Below are 15,615 nucleotides of genomic sequence, written 5' to 3'. Positions count from 1 at the left end.
AATATATGGGAATATATAAATATTAGAAAAATAGAAAATAAATAAATATAATTATATACATAATGGGCTAGGTCAGGAAAATCTCATCGCAGCTATATCAGTATAAAAATAAGTAAAAATACAAATTTCAGATAAACTTTAAATGAACTTCATCATATTGGACATTTGAAAATCTCTGTTTTACACATATTAACAGAAATAATTACCATTTCTGACAAATCACATAAAATATCTAAAACCTAGGATATTACAATCTCAAACCTAGTACTCTAAACAATAGTATGTTAATCCAAGATACATCCTGACGCAGTAACATTACGTTCACAAAATAAGCTATTTTATTTTCAGTCTCGATAATAGCGAAATCCATTAACTACGATAATTTCATTTCGATAATTGTTCATCGAGAAGCCAGTTGTCCAATCTTCTGATCGTTTAATCACATTCGATGTGTAAGATAACAGTACCTAACGTGATTTCCTCTGCAAATACTTAAAACGAAAAATGAAATCGAAATATTGTAGCCTGGAACGCATTAATCGTACGATTTTGGAAAATCTGTGTTAAAAAATACAAAAATAATTTTAAAAAATAATTCCTTTTTTAAAAAATAATTCTAAGTGAACGTGGAAATTCTCGATGATACAAAGATCTTGATTTTTAAAATCAGAGAACGGATAACCTGGTGCATCGTGATAACGAAACCATTCAATTGTAATTAAAATCAACGACAAGTAACTTTTGAAGTGAAGATACCACCTTTGTATTACGTGATTGAGATTTGATGACAATTATTAAACAGCGATTTGTGATTAAAATTTGTATCGTAACGAAATTATGCACACCGATCACAACTGCATAAACATGTTTCTATAGCTCTGAAAAAGAAAATTAACCATATATTCATATAATCCCTCTGTAGATATTTACTAAGCAAATTTTGTAACAAGTATGCAATAAAGATAAAATGCATCAAATATTAAGGTCAAAAGTAAAAATGACGTTTCTTGTGTCAAAGAATTAAAAATTCCAATTAAAATTAAGAAATTAAGTTTTCATAAATAATTAAAATTAAAAATTAAATTGTCATTAATAATTAAAATCGAAGATTAAATTATCATTAATGATTAAAATAGAAAACTTTAGTTTTGAAGAATTTCCTTTTTCCAATTGTTTAAAGCAAAACTTAATACTGTATTTTTCTGTTTTTCTAGATAACAAACTGGTAAATAAATCTAGTAGGTAAATAAATTTGTCAAATATTAAAACCTATTTTCCCAAAATAAATTTCTCGCATAACAAAGAACATCTTCGAGGAATAAATTTTCCAAACATTAAAATCCACTTTCGACGAATAAATTCCCCCAACGTAAAAGCCCACTTTCGACAGGAAAATCTCTAAAAAATGACAGTCTATTCTTAACGAATGGATTTCCCAATAAATTACCAAAGATAACCTCACTGCCATTATGAGGCAAATCCTGATGCTGAATATCATACTTCCTTTAAAACTGAGAAACACGCTATTTTTCAAGCACTCGTGGTTCGTGAGTGAGTGTGAATCAGTGATCATCCATAAGCCGAATATCAGTCACTTATCAACAGTATAGTTCTCAAGTGGACGACCATTGTTTCCGCTAAGCCTATAAAAGAGACGGTGAAACGCGAAACCCAAGAAGTCTATCTGTATTGTGTATACAGTGAGCTACTTCACAGGAACGATGGTTCCCTACTCACCTTTGGCGCTAAGTGCGTATCGGACTATACTTATAAGGGACTCGGAAGATGAGGCGATAATGAGAGACATCTTTCTTGCAGTTTATCCAACGCTGCTCACGGTGTTGTCGCAGAGCAATTACACGATTTTCCCAAACGACGAAGGAGTGCCATACCTGGTCAAGCTCGACGATAACCCAATGTCTCTAAAGCAGATCACCGAACTGGCTGACAATGTTGACAAGACCACATTCACCCTTTACACACAGTCAGAATTATTTTTTTCTTTATCAATCTCTTCTTCCTGCGAAAAGCTTCTCTTCTCTGTGTATTTGCTTGGACTCGTTGCAACTGATTGACATTTTAATCGCGAAGCATGGATATTTTTAAACGAAATGTAAAAACATTCGTGAAGATTGCGTAGTTTCCATATCAGTTTTGGTTAATTAACTGAGGTACGTCATGGAATACTTGATCATAGTCTAGATGAAATGTCAGGTTATATTTTTTGAAACTTTAGGAGGACACAAAAACAATGATATTTGTGTTCAAATCTTACCACGTGTGGAATTCTTAGTCTTCTTTTAAATGCTTGCTTGGTGTTTAATAGAACTTAATAGAACTTGATGCTCTGAGCACAGCTTGATTATTAATTATGGTAATATCATTCAAGGAAGAAATGGAATTATATATTTAAAATTCGAAACCTATCCAGTTTACATTTAACCTACGATAAGAAAGACCGCCATAATTTTCCCTCGTGAGATTGCCATCTATGATCAGGTTACGAAACTATGTATGAAATGTCAGTTATTTGTTGAAATTTTTCCTAATAAGAGTTTTTAGTCAGAAAGTTTCGTTTCACTGATACCAATACTATCAAATTCTTCTTCACTCTATTCATAGAAAAGTACATAACGCTATTCAAACTAACCATACAGTGATAGCATTTTTAGGTTAGCTCACTTTTTTCAATCGAATCCCATGTTTAATCATTTTTCCCATCTAGATTTCTTTGGTAATGTGACTAAACAATATATCTTCAATCCAGGAACAACCGTTACAATGGACGTAACCTGATATTAAATGATGTGAATTCCATTAAACAGAGTAACTGGGACTCAAGGAGACAAACGATTATTGTCACTCACGGCTGGAACAGCGCTGGTACTAAGCAAGTTTGCACGCTTATACGCGATGGTAAATATACTTCACGGACGTAATATATAAAGTGACCAACTTCTCAATAATTATGCAATTTTTTGTCCACAGCATACCTCAAAATCTCAAACAGCAACGTCATTATTGTCGACTGGAGTACGATAGCGAACAACATAATCTATTCTCAAGTTGCAAAGAGTGTGCCAACCGTGGCTAACCACGTAGCCGCTTTTGTGAATTTCTTGCGTGCACATGCCGGTTTACAAACGTCCAAACTGAAGATAATCGGACACTCTCTTGGTGCCCATATCGCAGGTTTGAGTGCACGAGAAGTGTCGAAATCTAGCCGGGTACCGGAAGTTATTGGTGAGTAACAACTTGTAAAAATTCAAGTTTCTAAACAAATTGAAAAGGGTAGATATTGACGCTAAATTGAAAGCAATACAATAAGTTGACCAAATTCCTGAATATTTGCAACAATAGCTCTTGATCCTGCCAAACCATTGTTCGATAGCAAAAATCCTGGTGAAAGAGTTGATAAGACAGATGCAAACAATGTTCAGGTTATTCACACATGCGCTGGATTACTGGGTCTAGATAAAGATGTTGGCACTTCTGATTTCTATGCTAATGGAGGAAGAAATCAACCAGGATGCAGCAATGACTTATTGGGTAAGAAATGTCAAAATCCTTGTCCTTACAAATTTCAGTTTAAAACGTATCATTAAAGCTAAAAATAATACTGAACAGGGTCTTGTGCACATGGACGCAGTTATGAATATTATAGTGAATCTATTACAAATGCTCAAGGTTTTGTTGGTATATCTGAGAATGGTAATTCAAAGGCATATATGGGTGGTCCTATTCTTGATTCAAAGTAAGCTTCACTTTACGTTATTGTTATTAAACATATTTTTGCTTTGTATACATTTTGTTTAATGTATCTTTTTCAATGTAATTTTAATTTGATTATTTGAGATTAATATGTATTAATTCTCTGTACAGTGCTAGAGGAGCCTACAACTTTAGAACTACAAGTCAGCCACCTTACGCGATTGCTGGATAAAAATTTTACACGTAATTTGCATATATATTATAGATAGCGTGCACGTCAAAATAAATAATTTTTTATTCTCTTTATCGTTTGTATTTGTATATAAGAATCATTTCGACTTACCGCGACCATATCCTCTATCGCTTGAGTTGATTTCGATCCCAGCATGACCATACCCATGGCAATGCCCGCTGCTTCACCGGTAACTGCATCATCTTGGTAAAGATTGAATTTCAACTGTTCGTATACATCTTGTCTATGCGAACCCATAGCGGCTAAACCCAAACCTAAGCAACCTCCATGACGAACCATCTAGAAAGAAAACAAACATTCTAGACTCTGGAAGCATGTTATCGTGTGCTTTCAAGATTAAATAAAAAAATAACGATATAATTATATATAGTCACAGTAAAAATACAAAATTAATGTATCGCAATAAATTAACGTGTATAAGTTGCTTCATATTTGGACTATTTAATATGCAGTAAAAAGACCAGAAGTATTTTAATAAACAAATTAGCATAATATGACACAAAAAGATACTTGATCTCCTTATCTTCTTTTAATCTCTTAAATCATTGTTTAGTCTGCTTTCACAACTATACTACATTCTTGTAAACAATTGTACCTCATTCTGTGCATCCTTTAGTTGGCCAAGTAAGTAATCAGTGATTGCTGCACCGTGATTTGCGTGAATGAGTCCTAATGCATACAAACCACCTCCCTCAGAATAACCAGCTCCCGCGCCAGTATCCCGAGGAAGATAAGACTGCATTAGAGCTAAAGCCTCTTGTTCATGACCTCTGTGAATTACTCCTAAAGACGCTGTTGCTGTTAATTTTGCCCAGTTTGTGGCTCTAGCCAACCATTCTAAGTTGTCCCTAAAATATCAGAAAAACAAAATTGAAATAAAAGATAAACATACTCCTTATGAATATCGTATAAAGTTCAATTGAATGATATGTTATGAAAACGTATATTTACCTCAAAAATTGATCGCTAGTAGTTCCAGAATGCATATACGCATTCGCAATTACAGTGGCAGTATGACAAATAGACACACGTATAGTATCTTTAGTATTTTTCAATATCAACATATCGGTATGGTTACTACGAATTAAAAATTGCAGGTGCAAATCGATCGAAATTTCCCCACTTAATATACTTGATAAAGCATCTACACGTTCTTGTTGCTCGCGTTCTTCAGCATTCTAAATAAATGCAATGATTGAATTAATAAACTTACTATAATATATTATATAATATTTCTCCAAATCATAAAACTTACCAAACTTTCAACACTACGTTGAGCTTTCTCATCAGGAGCTGGTGTACTGCTTTCAGTTTCCATTGCGGTAGAAGATTCAGAACTAGCTTCAGCAGTTGCTTTTACAACTGGTTTAACAATTGGTTTAACCATAAGAGCTCCTGGAATGGGTGCGGTTGCTCTTAGAGCTTGTAAAACACGACCAAGGAACTGTTGAGTTGCTGATTCGTATAAATCAAATGCAATTTGATAGGCCATAAGAACACAATCTTGTGAGCCTTTGCTCAATTTGTCTAAAAGTTCAGCAACAGCTAGTGGATCATCAAGAAATATCAAACACTGACACATATTGACATAATCTGGTGTTCCTAGGTTGCGATAAAGGCTCACTAAACAACGAAGTACAGTGTTACGAAAACCACGATTCTGGATGAGGCTCATGACAACTTGGAAGGCATAGGATAACATGCCACTAACATCATCCTATAATAAAAATGTTTGCAGGTATAAGAACAAATTTTTAATAGTACTTATATTACTTGCATGTACTTATGATTAACTTACTGATTGCATAATTGCAGTTTTAAAGATGTCCATTCTTCTTGTTTCAAGAGCAAGACCTAAAGCTTGCCGATACTGATTATCATCTAAACATCTTTGAAACATTCTGTTCACAATTCCTTCCAATCTTGGATCAATTCTTTTGCTATTTGGTGGTAATTTTCCTTCAGCTTCCAACACACGTTGTTGAGTATAATAATCAATACACTTAGCTGAAATAATGTAAATAATACAAAAATAAAGACTCTATATTTAATGAAACTTATTAAGAGTAGATAAAAAAATCATTGCTAGTACCTATAGTAGTATCAACATATTCATTGCGAGCATTAACATCAAAAAGTTCTCCAGCTCCAAGAGCATAAGTTAAAGAATCTTCAAAACTTCCTAAATGATAGTATACTTTACTAGCAACTAATGCAGCTAAATCATGCTGAGGGAATGATTTATCTTCATGAAGAATTTCACTGAAATATATGGAACCTATTGTCAAAATATAAACTAAAACTAACTACATCAAAATAAATCATGGTATATACAATACATACATTTTTTCTATGGCCTCAGAAATTTCAGGCCAAAATTCATCTACTATCATATCCAATTTTTTTAAAGCAAATACTTTTAATTCGGGCATTGGTTCCTCAAGGAGGGAAATGATGCCAGCTGAAAATAGAATAATAAAAATTAATTAATTAGCTAAATTTTTAAACGTAAAAATCCTAAAGTAACTTCTAACATGTTTTAATATCAAATAAACCATTGTATTTAATACTTCGAACACAAACTTACAGGTTATGGCCCACGCGATTTGCAAATCATTGCAAGTGTGGTAATCAAAGGTAGTGTAAAAATTTACTAATAAATTTTTAAAGAATAAAATTTACATATAATATGATGTTACATTCAAAATAAATAATTTACCTGCTGACGTGATATTCATGTTGATTTTCATACAATATATATTCCTTCGACAAAATCTGCAAAAGACAGTTCGATGGTAAGCCACGAACTCATCAACCAAATTCAATTGAAATATGCTACACGCTACTCTAAGGGCTACCACACTAACAACAAGTAAATGCTAAATCACGCAATACAAATCTTTTTATCTTTTCCCGTTTCTCAAGATAATTGCATTTAATTTAAACGAAAGAAATAATTCGGTAACGGAGAAATTATTATTAATTAAAGAATTTGTAAATAATCAACTTCTAATCTTACAAAGTTTAATTTTTATCAATGGCATTACTGTAATAGCTTTGGCGTATACTTCATGACTTTATGTGGGATTTTGTTTTACAATGTTAACCTAAAATACTTTTAGTTTTCATTTCGAATTATTGTACAAAGTGCAATTATAACAGTAGTGTTTTTGAAAATGACAGAGAAAACAAAAACTATGAGTCACGTCAAACATATTCCGAAAGATGCTCAAGTTATTATGTCAATTATGAAAGACATGGGAATAACAGATTACGAACCAAAGGTTATAAACCAGTTGCTTGAATTTACGTATCGTACGTATCGTATATTTATAATTCATTTAAAATAACATACATGAAATAAAAAGTATAACTAAATATATATATATCACTTTTTACTTTATCATCTTATGTATTAACATAATGTATAAAGTAATCGATTTACAATTTACAGGTTATGTTACTTGTATATTAGACGATAGTAGAATTTATGCAAATCATGCCAAAAAGAAGTTCATCGATTTAGATGATGTTAGATTAGCTGTTAAGATGCAATTAGAACGTACTTTTACAAACCCACCACCAAGAGACGTGTTATTAGATGTTGCTCGGGCAAAAAACAATATACCACTTCCATTTGTGAAACCAAGCAATGGTCTGAGGTTACCTCCTGACAGATATTGCTTAAATGCAACAAATTATAAACTCAAAAATGCAACAAAGAAAATAGTTGGGAAACCATTACATTCTTTAGTTGGAAATAATATTCCAGGTGGTCAATCTAAGATCAAAGTAGAAAGCAATAAATCTGGCCTTTCTATTGTTAAAAGACCTGGAACACTTGCAACAGTTGCTAGAACTCAAACTATTTCAATGCCAAAACCTGTTTTGAAATTTTCATCAGGTAAATAATGTATAAATGTCAAAAAATGTGTAAAGCGGATTAATTCTTTATATATATTACTCCATAGATCCTTTCCAAGCTCTGCATTCCAAAACATCTATCCCCTCTATCCATATTTCATTAAGAACCCAACTATGTAAGACAAAATTACTTGTTTGATAATAATAAAATTTATTATCATAATTCTTAATGTTTGTTCGTATTAATTTATTGAAATTTATAGCCACAACAGGAGCAGCTACTGTAAAGGCACAAGTAGCTAAACCAAAAATTCAAATTTCCTCAGGACAAACAATGCCTCCTGTCAAAGTAGAAGTTGAGGATTCTATTAAAAGAAAAAGGGAAGATGATGATTATGACGTACCATAACAGTAACAAATAAACAATGGATAAACTTTTATTTTACATTTTATGATTTTATTGTATAAAACAGAGTATATACATACAACATAATTTTATTATTTTGTATTAACAAAAACATCTTAGAATTTTAGTTTTTTGTTATGCAATTAGTAATTATACTTTCAATGAAATTGTATATTTTTTACTTAAAAGGACAATGTGTAAAGTACAAATAATGAATTCGATAAATTATCTATACCTATATTTGTGTTTATTTATTTTATATTATTGTATTTTGTGTACATTTCTTTTACAAATTCTTTATACTTAAAAGAATATTGAAATATTTTTCTTTTGATATTGTGAAATCCTTTTTATTGGATACTATAAAGTAATAAACAAAAACATTAGATTGTTACTTTAAATAAATTAACAAAATTTGTTAAATTTTTATTTATTTACAATATAATTTATTTTGACACTATTTTAACCCACATAAAAATAGACATTTTATTCATCATATTTACACCAAAACAGTAATCTATACTATTGAACTACATACTCTTCATCTTCGTCACCTTGAGTTTGTTCCGCGTCAGTTTCTTCTTCCGTGGCATATCCAGGGGTTGTTATAGGAAGAGCATGTTCTTCAGGTTCGTCGCCTTCATCTTCAGCATCATACTCACCTATCTCTGCAAGTTCTTCATCTTCTTCTTCTTCTTCTTCTTCATCTGCTTCTTCTTCATCTTCATCTTCTTCTTCTTGTTCCTCTTCATCCTCATCTCTTATTTCAACTTTCTTTTGCAGATCTTCCACGGGAATAGCTTCCTCTTCTATTAGTTCGTCTTCGCCTAGTTCCTCCGCCTTTTCTTCTGCCTCTTCTGCCACATCACCTGCTTCAAACGGTGGTGGTTTCTCAATTTCAATTTCTTCTATTTCTCTTTCCTTCTTCTCTTCTTTCTTCACATCCTTTTCTCGAACACACTTCTTTCGATGGATTGGCAGGAAGAGTTTAAAATCTTCCGGTAATTCGTCTTCTGCATAAAGCCTATTAGTAAAACACATCATAGAAATAATTACTAGATGTTTCTGGGGAAATAACTAAATAATGGATTTCACATAATACAATATTAAAATATATCAAAATGATTTAATTATATTAATTAGTACCTGTTAAAACTAAAAATCGAACTATATTTAATAATAGATTTCATCAAGTTTACCGAAGGTACAGTATTTATCGAAGATTTTTTGACAAAAAAGTTCATTCGTATAAAACAAAATTCTAATTGTCTTAAATACGTGTGGATTTCATATATTTATTAGTTAATATATTTTCTATCTTAATAGATTTTCTATCTCTATCAAAGATATTTTATATCTTGTAATAAATAATAATAGGTTTAATCTCTTATTTTGCTCTAAGCAAATATTCTAATTTTATTCAAAACGACAATTAAACAGTATAAAAGCTTGTTCCCAATACATATAAATATTGATTATAACAATAATCGAAAATTAAAAATGTCACTAATACTGAAAACAATAATTAATGTTAACCTAAGTAAAAATTAGAATATACGAAGTAACGTTGTACCTGTCAGCAAAATAAATACGTCGTATCCTACAGTTTGCGTGGATCTGTATGCGCGTGGTCTCGATATAATTCGTGCCGTACGCTCTTCGCGTGAAGTCCGCTAAATTAAATTGAATCTGATTCCAACCACCAGAGAGTCCGATCGGCATGGACGTGCAGAATGGTCTAACTCGAGTGGTACTTTGAAAATTGCTCATTCTGAATCTCCTGTGCATATCCTTATCGTCGAGTATCTGTATAATCAAAAACAATATATATACTTGAAAACTCCTCCAAAATATTTTCTCAAGACATTATCATCAATTTCAAAAACAAATATAAGAAAAAATTAATATCAAATATTTACAATTTCGAAAGAAAATTTACTGTTATCTCGAACGTGAAGTATTTCTTCATATTCTTGATAATCATGATCAAGAAAGGAAGCTTAATGCCGAGAGCTTTTTTGGGACCACGTGGACAAAATATATATGTTGTTGTGACATTGGTTCCAGCTATCTCCAAAGCTAGAGACTTCACTTCGTCGTCGGTTACTCTTCGAATGTATCCATTCTTCACCTATTCAAAACGACGTCCCCCATATATCTACATTATCACTACACTATATTCGAAACATTAAGAGGTAAGGTATGTCGGTAAAACAGAACTGTGATTTTCGATACGAATATAGACAGCGTTGCAGATACATATGAAAGATGACAGGTAAAAGGCTAAGAATTTTATAACAAAATAAGCCATTTCGAAAAATTGTTTATCCAAAGGAGTTTAATAATGGTAATATTAAAGAAATAAATAAACATGTTAAATTTTAACTAGACAATACGCATTAATTTCACTAACTGATTTGAACAAAATATTTTTACCATTTATTTTCTCTATATAGTGCAACTTACGTGCATTCCCCATAACTCCAGTGGAGAGGATCCACAGCTGTACAAAATGGACAAAAGTCCGTGTTGGTACTTGTTACGAAACATAATACTTTCGCAATAAAATGAAATAGAAAAATGATCAAAAAAGGATTACAGCGTGTTCATTTTATTCTTATATCCAGGAAAAGTCACATTCAACCGATCGACACAAGCGTGGGAATTTTTTTGTTTCGAATCGAGTTTGTTTTCCCCTGCTGGCGCCGCGAGATCTGCTACCGTTTCAACGGAGAAGTAAAATAGACTCGTCCACTTCTACTCAACGTACAAACGCAGCTTTATTCTATACCACGTGTCGATACAATCGGTCACAGTGTAAAGTCGTAAAACACAATGAAATATCGTTCGTTACTTGTCACGGAGGAGCTCGTTGATGTGTCGTCTCTCGTTCACGGTTAACAAATCGGGGACAATCAATGTCTTAGGAGGCATTCCAACGCTGAATACTCGGTCGATCCTTACGCTATCGATGGCGAACATCTGCATCATCGCGAAGTGCATGATGTCGCGGTTCAGTTGGCGCCTGATCTGCCTCTTTGTCTTCTGCACACGTCGCCGGCACACCACGTAACTTTTAACAGATTAAACTCATTTTACGTCACATTTCGAATTTTTTCTCGTCGAATCTACGAATTTCGGAGAAAAAATTATTTTTCGTTTGAAGTACCGTGTTATGTGAAGTGTCTAAATATATAATACAAGTGACACTTTAATTTGGAGTATTGCATAATACTGTATAGAGTTGGAAGAAAAAAGATTTCCTATGTATAATAATAATAATTCAATTGATATTGTGGAAATAGGTTTATATAATTATTATATAGTAATTAATATTAAATTTATTAAAAACAACTGCATGTTTTTGGCAACTACAAAAATAAAATATCCTTTTAAAATATAAAAGATATGAAAATTTATATATTATCAAGAATCAAAAGAAACTTAACCTTGATAATGTTGATATGAGAAAAATCTAAAAATTTATATAGAAATATTGTGTAAAAGAATTAACGAAATTTTTTTTCAAATGAAGCCCAATAATTTTTTAATCTGCAGAATAAAATATTGTACCAAACTAGAAAAAATTAAAAAAAAGAAATTAAAAATTTGTTATTTTTGTATAACAAGATTGAAATTAAGATCCAATTCGACGTGAAATAAAATTACTACAGTGTGTTAATTTGTCTTCATTAATGAAGTTGCTCTTACTAAGGTAGATTCTTAAGAGTGGTGTAACTTGGGTGAATGGAGACATCACTTCTGTACAACTCTGGATACAATTTCATGTGTTTCGTGAGGTATCTCCTGACACGTGGTTTGGCCTCAGTCTGTTCCTTGGTATCCACATGTTCCCCTTCCCTTTTAGTCTCTCTTGCTTCTCCATCCCTCTTATTCTCTGCATCCACCATTTCTCTCTCCTCTTCAACCTGACCAACCATCGTGTCATACAAACTGCAAACAAAGAAACACATCGTCCTCTTGCTAGTATCCATTTATCCATCAATAAACCCCAATCATTCTCACGCTTTATCTTAGCCCTTGGAGTACCTCATTAGCCTCCATAGTACCACGATACCATAGTACCCAAAAATATTTTGAAAAATATACAATTCCTATTGTACCCAATATTAAAATTAATTATGGTACCCAATATCAAAATTAACATATTTCTCTTAAAAATGAGCACATTTTCACGTCTCTTTTTTCATTTTATTATGTAATACCTGTAGTTTTGCACGAGAAAGGGAGAAAAGTTATTTTCCACGAATAAAAATTAATAATGAATAACGAAAAGACAAATTTTATCAATTATAAATAAAAAGACGATATATCGCCTTCAGGAGTTTTTTAAAAAATAGTTTATTAATAATTAATTAATAATAAAGGAACAAAAAGATAGGAAAATTGTTATTTCCTAATAATTATTATTTTTATTATACGGAATAATGCTATTATACTATTCAGAGCAGTATAGTCATTTAAAGTATTCGAACCTCAATCTCTTAACCATTTATCGTTAAATTGGTAGCATGGAGAGAAGATACAAAATGGAAGCTACTCACGAAGACTGAAACTAAATCTCGGCCCCCATTTAAGATAATCGAGATGAAAGGAAAGTGAAAAGATGCAAAATTATTGTTTCATGGATGAAGAATAATACTACTATACTATTCATACGATATAGTGTTCGAAGGTCTGAACCGATTTTCTGTGTCCAAGATTGGATCGGTGGATGAAGGTACAAAATGAAAGCTACTCACGGGGGATTAAGCTAGAATTTCGAGGCAAAGTGTTGATGATCGCGATAGTCGCTGAAGTCTGACTGGAGAATTTTTAGATGGTCGATTCGAGTCTGGCCTGTCTCTCCGTTGATCCGACGAAAGTTGGCCGATCTGTAACGAAGTGAGCCCCTGTGCCTCGTACGGATATCGATTTGGTTTCCAGGTGAATCAATAGAGATTCGGTTCATTCTTATTCCGATGCGTTTGCCTGTGTACACGTCGGACCATCGAACTTCATACACAGGTTCGCCATCCGCGTTAATTAGTTGGCTGTGAGAAGATTATGCGCCAATCTCTGGGATGGTCTTTGATAAGGAAGCATAGGAATGATCTATGATTAGTATTCTATAGCTTGTGTGACGGTTCGAATATATGTAAATTACTTTTTGATAAAAATGTACAAATTTATAAATTATGTACAATGTATTTAATTTTGGACGTGTTTAATCATTTGAGAATTATGGTGAGGGAGGCTAGACATTTTGTGTGCTTTTGTGTTCTTTCAGTTTCGATGGAAGCACATGTATGATTTGGTATTTTATAGTTTTCATATATGACTGTTTGGAAGTATATAAATTGTATTTTATATATGTTCAATTCTTTAGAGTACTATGATGAGGTAGGCTTGTGTGGCTTTGTGTTCTTTCAGTTTTGAAAGGAGCACAAGCATGATTTAGTATTTTATAGTTTTCGTGTACCATTGTTTGGAAATATATCAATTTTATAAATTTTAATTCTTTGAATTATTATGTTGAGGTTGACCAGATATTTTGAGTGATTTTGTGTTCTTTCATTTTTGAAAGGAAGCACTAGCATGATTTAGTATTTTAGAGTTTTAGTATACCATTGTTTGGAAATATATCAATTTTAAAATTTTAATTCTTTGGAGTATTATATTGAGGTTGGCCAGATATTTTGTGTGATTTTGTGTTCTTCACTTTTGAAGGGGGCACAAGCATAATTTGGTATTTTATAGTTTTCATATATAACTGTTTGGAAATATGTAAATTGTATTTTACATATTTTTAATTTTTTGGAGTATTATGTTGATGTTGCCTATATATTTTCTGTGGTTTTGTGTTCTTCTACTTTTGAAAGAAGCACAAACATAATTTAGTATTTTATATTTTTCATACGCGATTGTTTGGAAATATATAAATTGTATTTTACATATGTTTAATTCTTTGGAGTACTATATTAGGTTGCAGTAGACCCGTTGGGTTTTATAAAATTCCACTTTTGCAATATTAAACATACGATTTTATATGGTTTTTAATGAATTTATTATTGTGATGAAATATAAAATGAAGTATTAATATTAATGCTTAATTCAAATATATCAATATCTAAAATATTTTGGAATACTTATTTAATTAAAATGTTTTACATGAAATATTAAAATATATTAATATTATTACTTTTGAAAATTAATTTATTGACTGTAAATGTAAAGACGAAATGTAGACGTGACTTAATACACGTGTAATTTGATCTTTGAATTACAAAATTTGTAGATTAATTAATAATAAAATGATAAGCAAGTAAACAATTTTAATCATTGCAGGTAATGGGTAAATAATAATACAAATAAATATTGTACTATTAATTAGATATTTGATATTAATTGGAAAATTAACAGATTAATTAATATATTGATGCACGTAAAGATGAATTATTTAATTAAATACTCACCTGTATTTTAAATTTTAACCATTTCTTATTCATTATGCTTCTATCTTTCTCCAATGAATCATATAATTTGCTTCTCACGATAATTGCTGAATCTGCTATTCAGGAAGAATATACATGTAACAATACTGAAGTGAACTGCCTCCAATTATTTTGTACAATATCTGTCCCCCAGCAAGGCATTATATCAATAAGCAAACAATTAATCAAATTATCTTTACTACACATACTCCATGCTTTATACTGTGCATCAATTTTAAGACAGATAATACAGAGACGATAAGAACCTTATTTTACATTCAGTAAGAAGTTACTTATGCAGCGATTTAATATGGTTTCTGCATGCACATACAACCTATATTCGCGATTCAACTGACTTTGTAATATTTATTTATTCGTCATTAAATATAAACTAATTTCAATATCTTATCGAATATTCGACATAGTTAACAGGATTAACTCTCTCATCACTAACATTTTTCATATTTTCCAATTACATTTACTTAATTTCAGAATTTATGCTAATTTTTTAAAATTAAAATATGCGATTCAAATACAACCTGTTCTATAATCGCCAAGTGCAATGTAATGCATTTGGAGGATAACCATAATACCACATATGGTTGTGCAACTCAAAGTGTTTCAAATGACTAGCTTCCTACAGAGAGTCGATTGAAGTTTCTTATATAGCTTTAAAAGGAATAATTTTTTTATATAAAATGAACAGAATTATTTAACGAACACAACTATTTCTTTCTTTTTAATTTTTAAAACTAATCTTGTATCTTTTTATATTTTTTGATATAAAAAATATAATATTTCATATTTTATTATTTATTTTAGAAATTATCTTTAGTCTACGTAACTTGAAAATAGATTAATGAATTTTCTAGTTAATTATAATATTC

The 15,615-nt window shown here is 31.3% G+C and overlaps 5 protein-coding genes across 5 annotated transcripts in view; 2 read left to right on the top strand and 3 right to left on the bottom strand.

Moving 5' to 3' along the window:
- The window catches only part of Rpn2 (Regulatory particle non-ATPase 2), a 182,328-nt gene extending 175,558 nt beyond the window's left edge, over nucleotides 1-6,770 (bottom strand). The window contains exons 1-8 of the mRNA XM_017907450.1: nucleotides 6,684-6,770; nucleotides 6,308-6,425; nucleotides 6,057-6,226; nucleotides 5,763-5,971; nucleotides 5,220-5,681; nucleotides 4,916-5,142; nucleotides 4,560-4,812; nucleotides 4,055-4,243 (exon numbers count right to left, since the gene is read on the bottom strand). Coding sequence (XP_017762939.1) covers nucleotides 4,055-4,243; nucleotides 4,560-4,812; nucleotides 4,916-5,142; nucleotides 5,220-5,681; nucleotides 5,763-5,971; nucleotides 6,057-6,226; nucleotides 6,308-6,425; nucleotides 6,684-6,714 — 1,659 coding nt within the window. The 5' untranslated portion in view covers nucleotides 6,715-6,770. The remainder of the gene's footprint in view (nucleotides 1-4,054; nucleotides 4,244-4,559; nucleotides 4,813-4,915; nucleotides 5,143-5,219; nucleotides 5,682-5,762; nucleotides 5,972-6,056; nucleotides 6,227-6,307; nucleotides 6,426-6,683) is intronic.
- On the top strand, nucleotides 1,691-3,975 carry LOC108552785 (phospholipase A1). Its single transcript, XM_017907449.1, has 7 exons — nucleotides 1,691-1,749; nucleotides 1,819-1,984; nucleotides 2,768-2,916; nucleotides 2,989-3,243; nucleotides 3,361-3,549; nucleotides 3,628-3,754; nucleotides 3,883-3,975. The coding sequence occupies exons 1-7, from the start codon at nucleotides 1,722-1,724 to the stop codon at nucleotides 3,941-3,943; spliced, it is 975 nt and encodes a 324-aa protein (XP_017762938.1). The 5' UTR covers nucleotides 1,691-1,721; the 3' UTR covers nucleotides 3,944-3,975.
- Nucleotides 6,771-7,051: 281 nt separating the features above from the next.
- Taf9 (TBP-associated factor 9) lies at nucleotides 7,052-8,237 on the top strand. The gene is made up of 3 exons (XM_017907447.1): nucleotides 7,052-7,279; nucleotides 7,419-7,868; nucleotides 8,092-8,237. The coding sequence occupies exons 1-3, from the start codon at nucleotides 7,141-7,143 to the stop codon at nucleotides 8,235-8,237; spliced, it is 735 nt and encodes a 244-aa protein (XP_017762936.1). The 5' UTR covers nucleotides 7,052-7,140.
- A 519-nt stretch (nucleotides 8,238-8,756) lies between these two features.
- LOC108552781 (cilia- and flagella-associated protein 20) lies at nucleotides 8,757-10,784 on the bottom strand. Its single transcript, XM_017907445.1, has 4 exons — nucleotides 10,701-10,784; nucleotides 10,174-10,365; nucleotides 9,808-10,040; nucleotides 8,757-9,258 (listed from the first exon to the last, which is right to left on the bottom strand). The coding sequence occupies exons 1-4, from the start codon at nucleotides 10,782-10,784 to the stop codon at nucleotides 8,757-8,759; spliced, it is 1,011 nt and encodes a 336-aa protein (XP_017762934.1).
- Nucleotides 10,785-11,084: 300 nt separating this feature from the next.
- Nucleotides 11,085-12,175, bottom strand: LOC108552780 (uncharacterized). The gene is made up of 2 exons (XM_017907444.1): nucleotides 11,946-12,175; nucleotides 11,085-11,307 (listed from the first exon to the last, which is right to left on the bottom strand). The coding sequence occupies exons 1-2, from the start codon at nucleotides 12,173-12,175 to the stop codon at nucleotides 11,085-11,087; spliced, it is 453 nt and encodes a 150-aa protein (XP_017762933.1).
- Nucleotides 12,176-15,615: the final 3,440 nt, after the last annotated feature.

Source organism: Eufriesea mexicana, unplaced genomic scaffold, assembly GCF_001483705.2.
Source record: "Eufriesea mexicana isolate 0111107269 unplaced genomic scaffold, ASM148370v2 scaffold8076, whole genome shotgun sequence".
Classification (NCBI taxonomy): Eukaryota; Metazoa; Arthropoda; class Insecta; order Hymenoptera; family Apidae; genus Eufriesea; species Eufriesea mexicana.
Note: the sequence above shows the minus strand (reverse complement) of the source record. Positions and strands in the feature narration are given on the sequence as shown.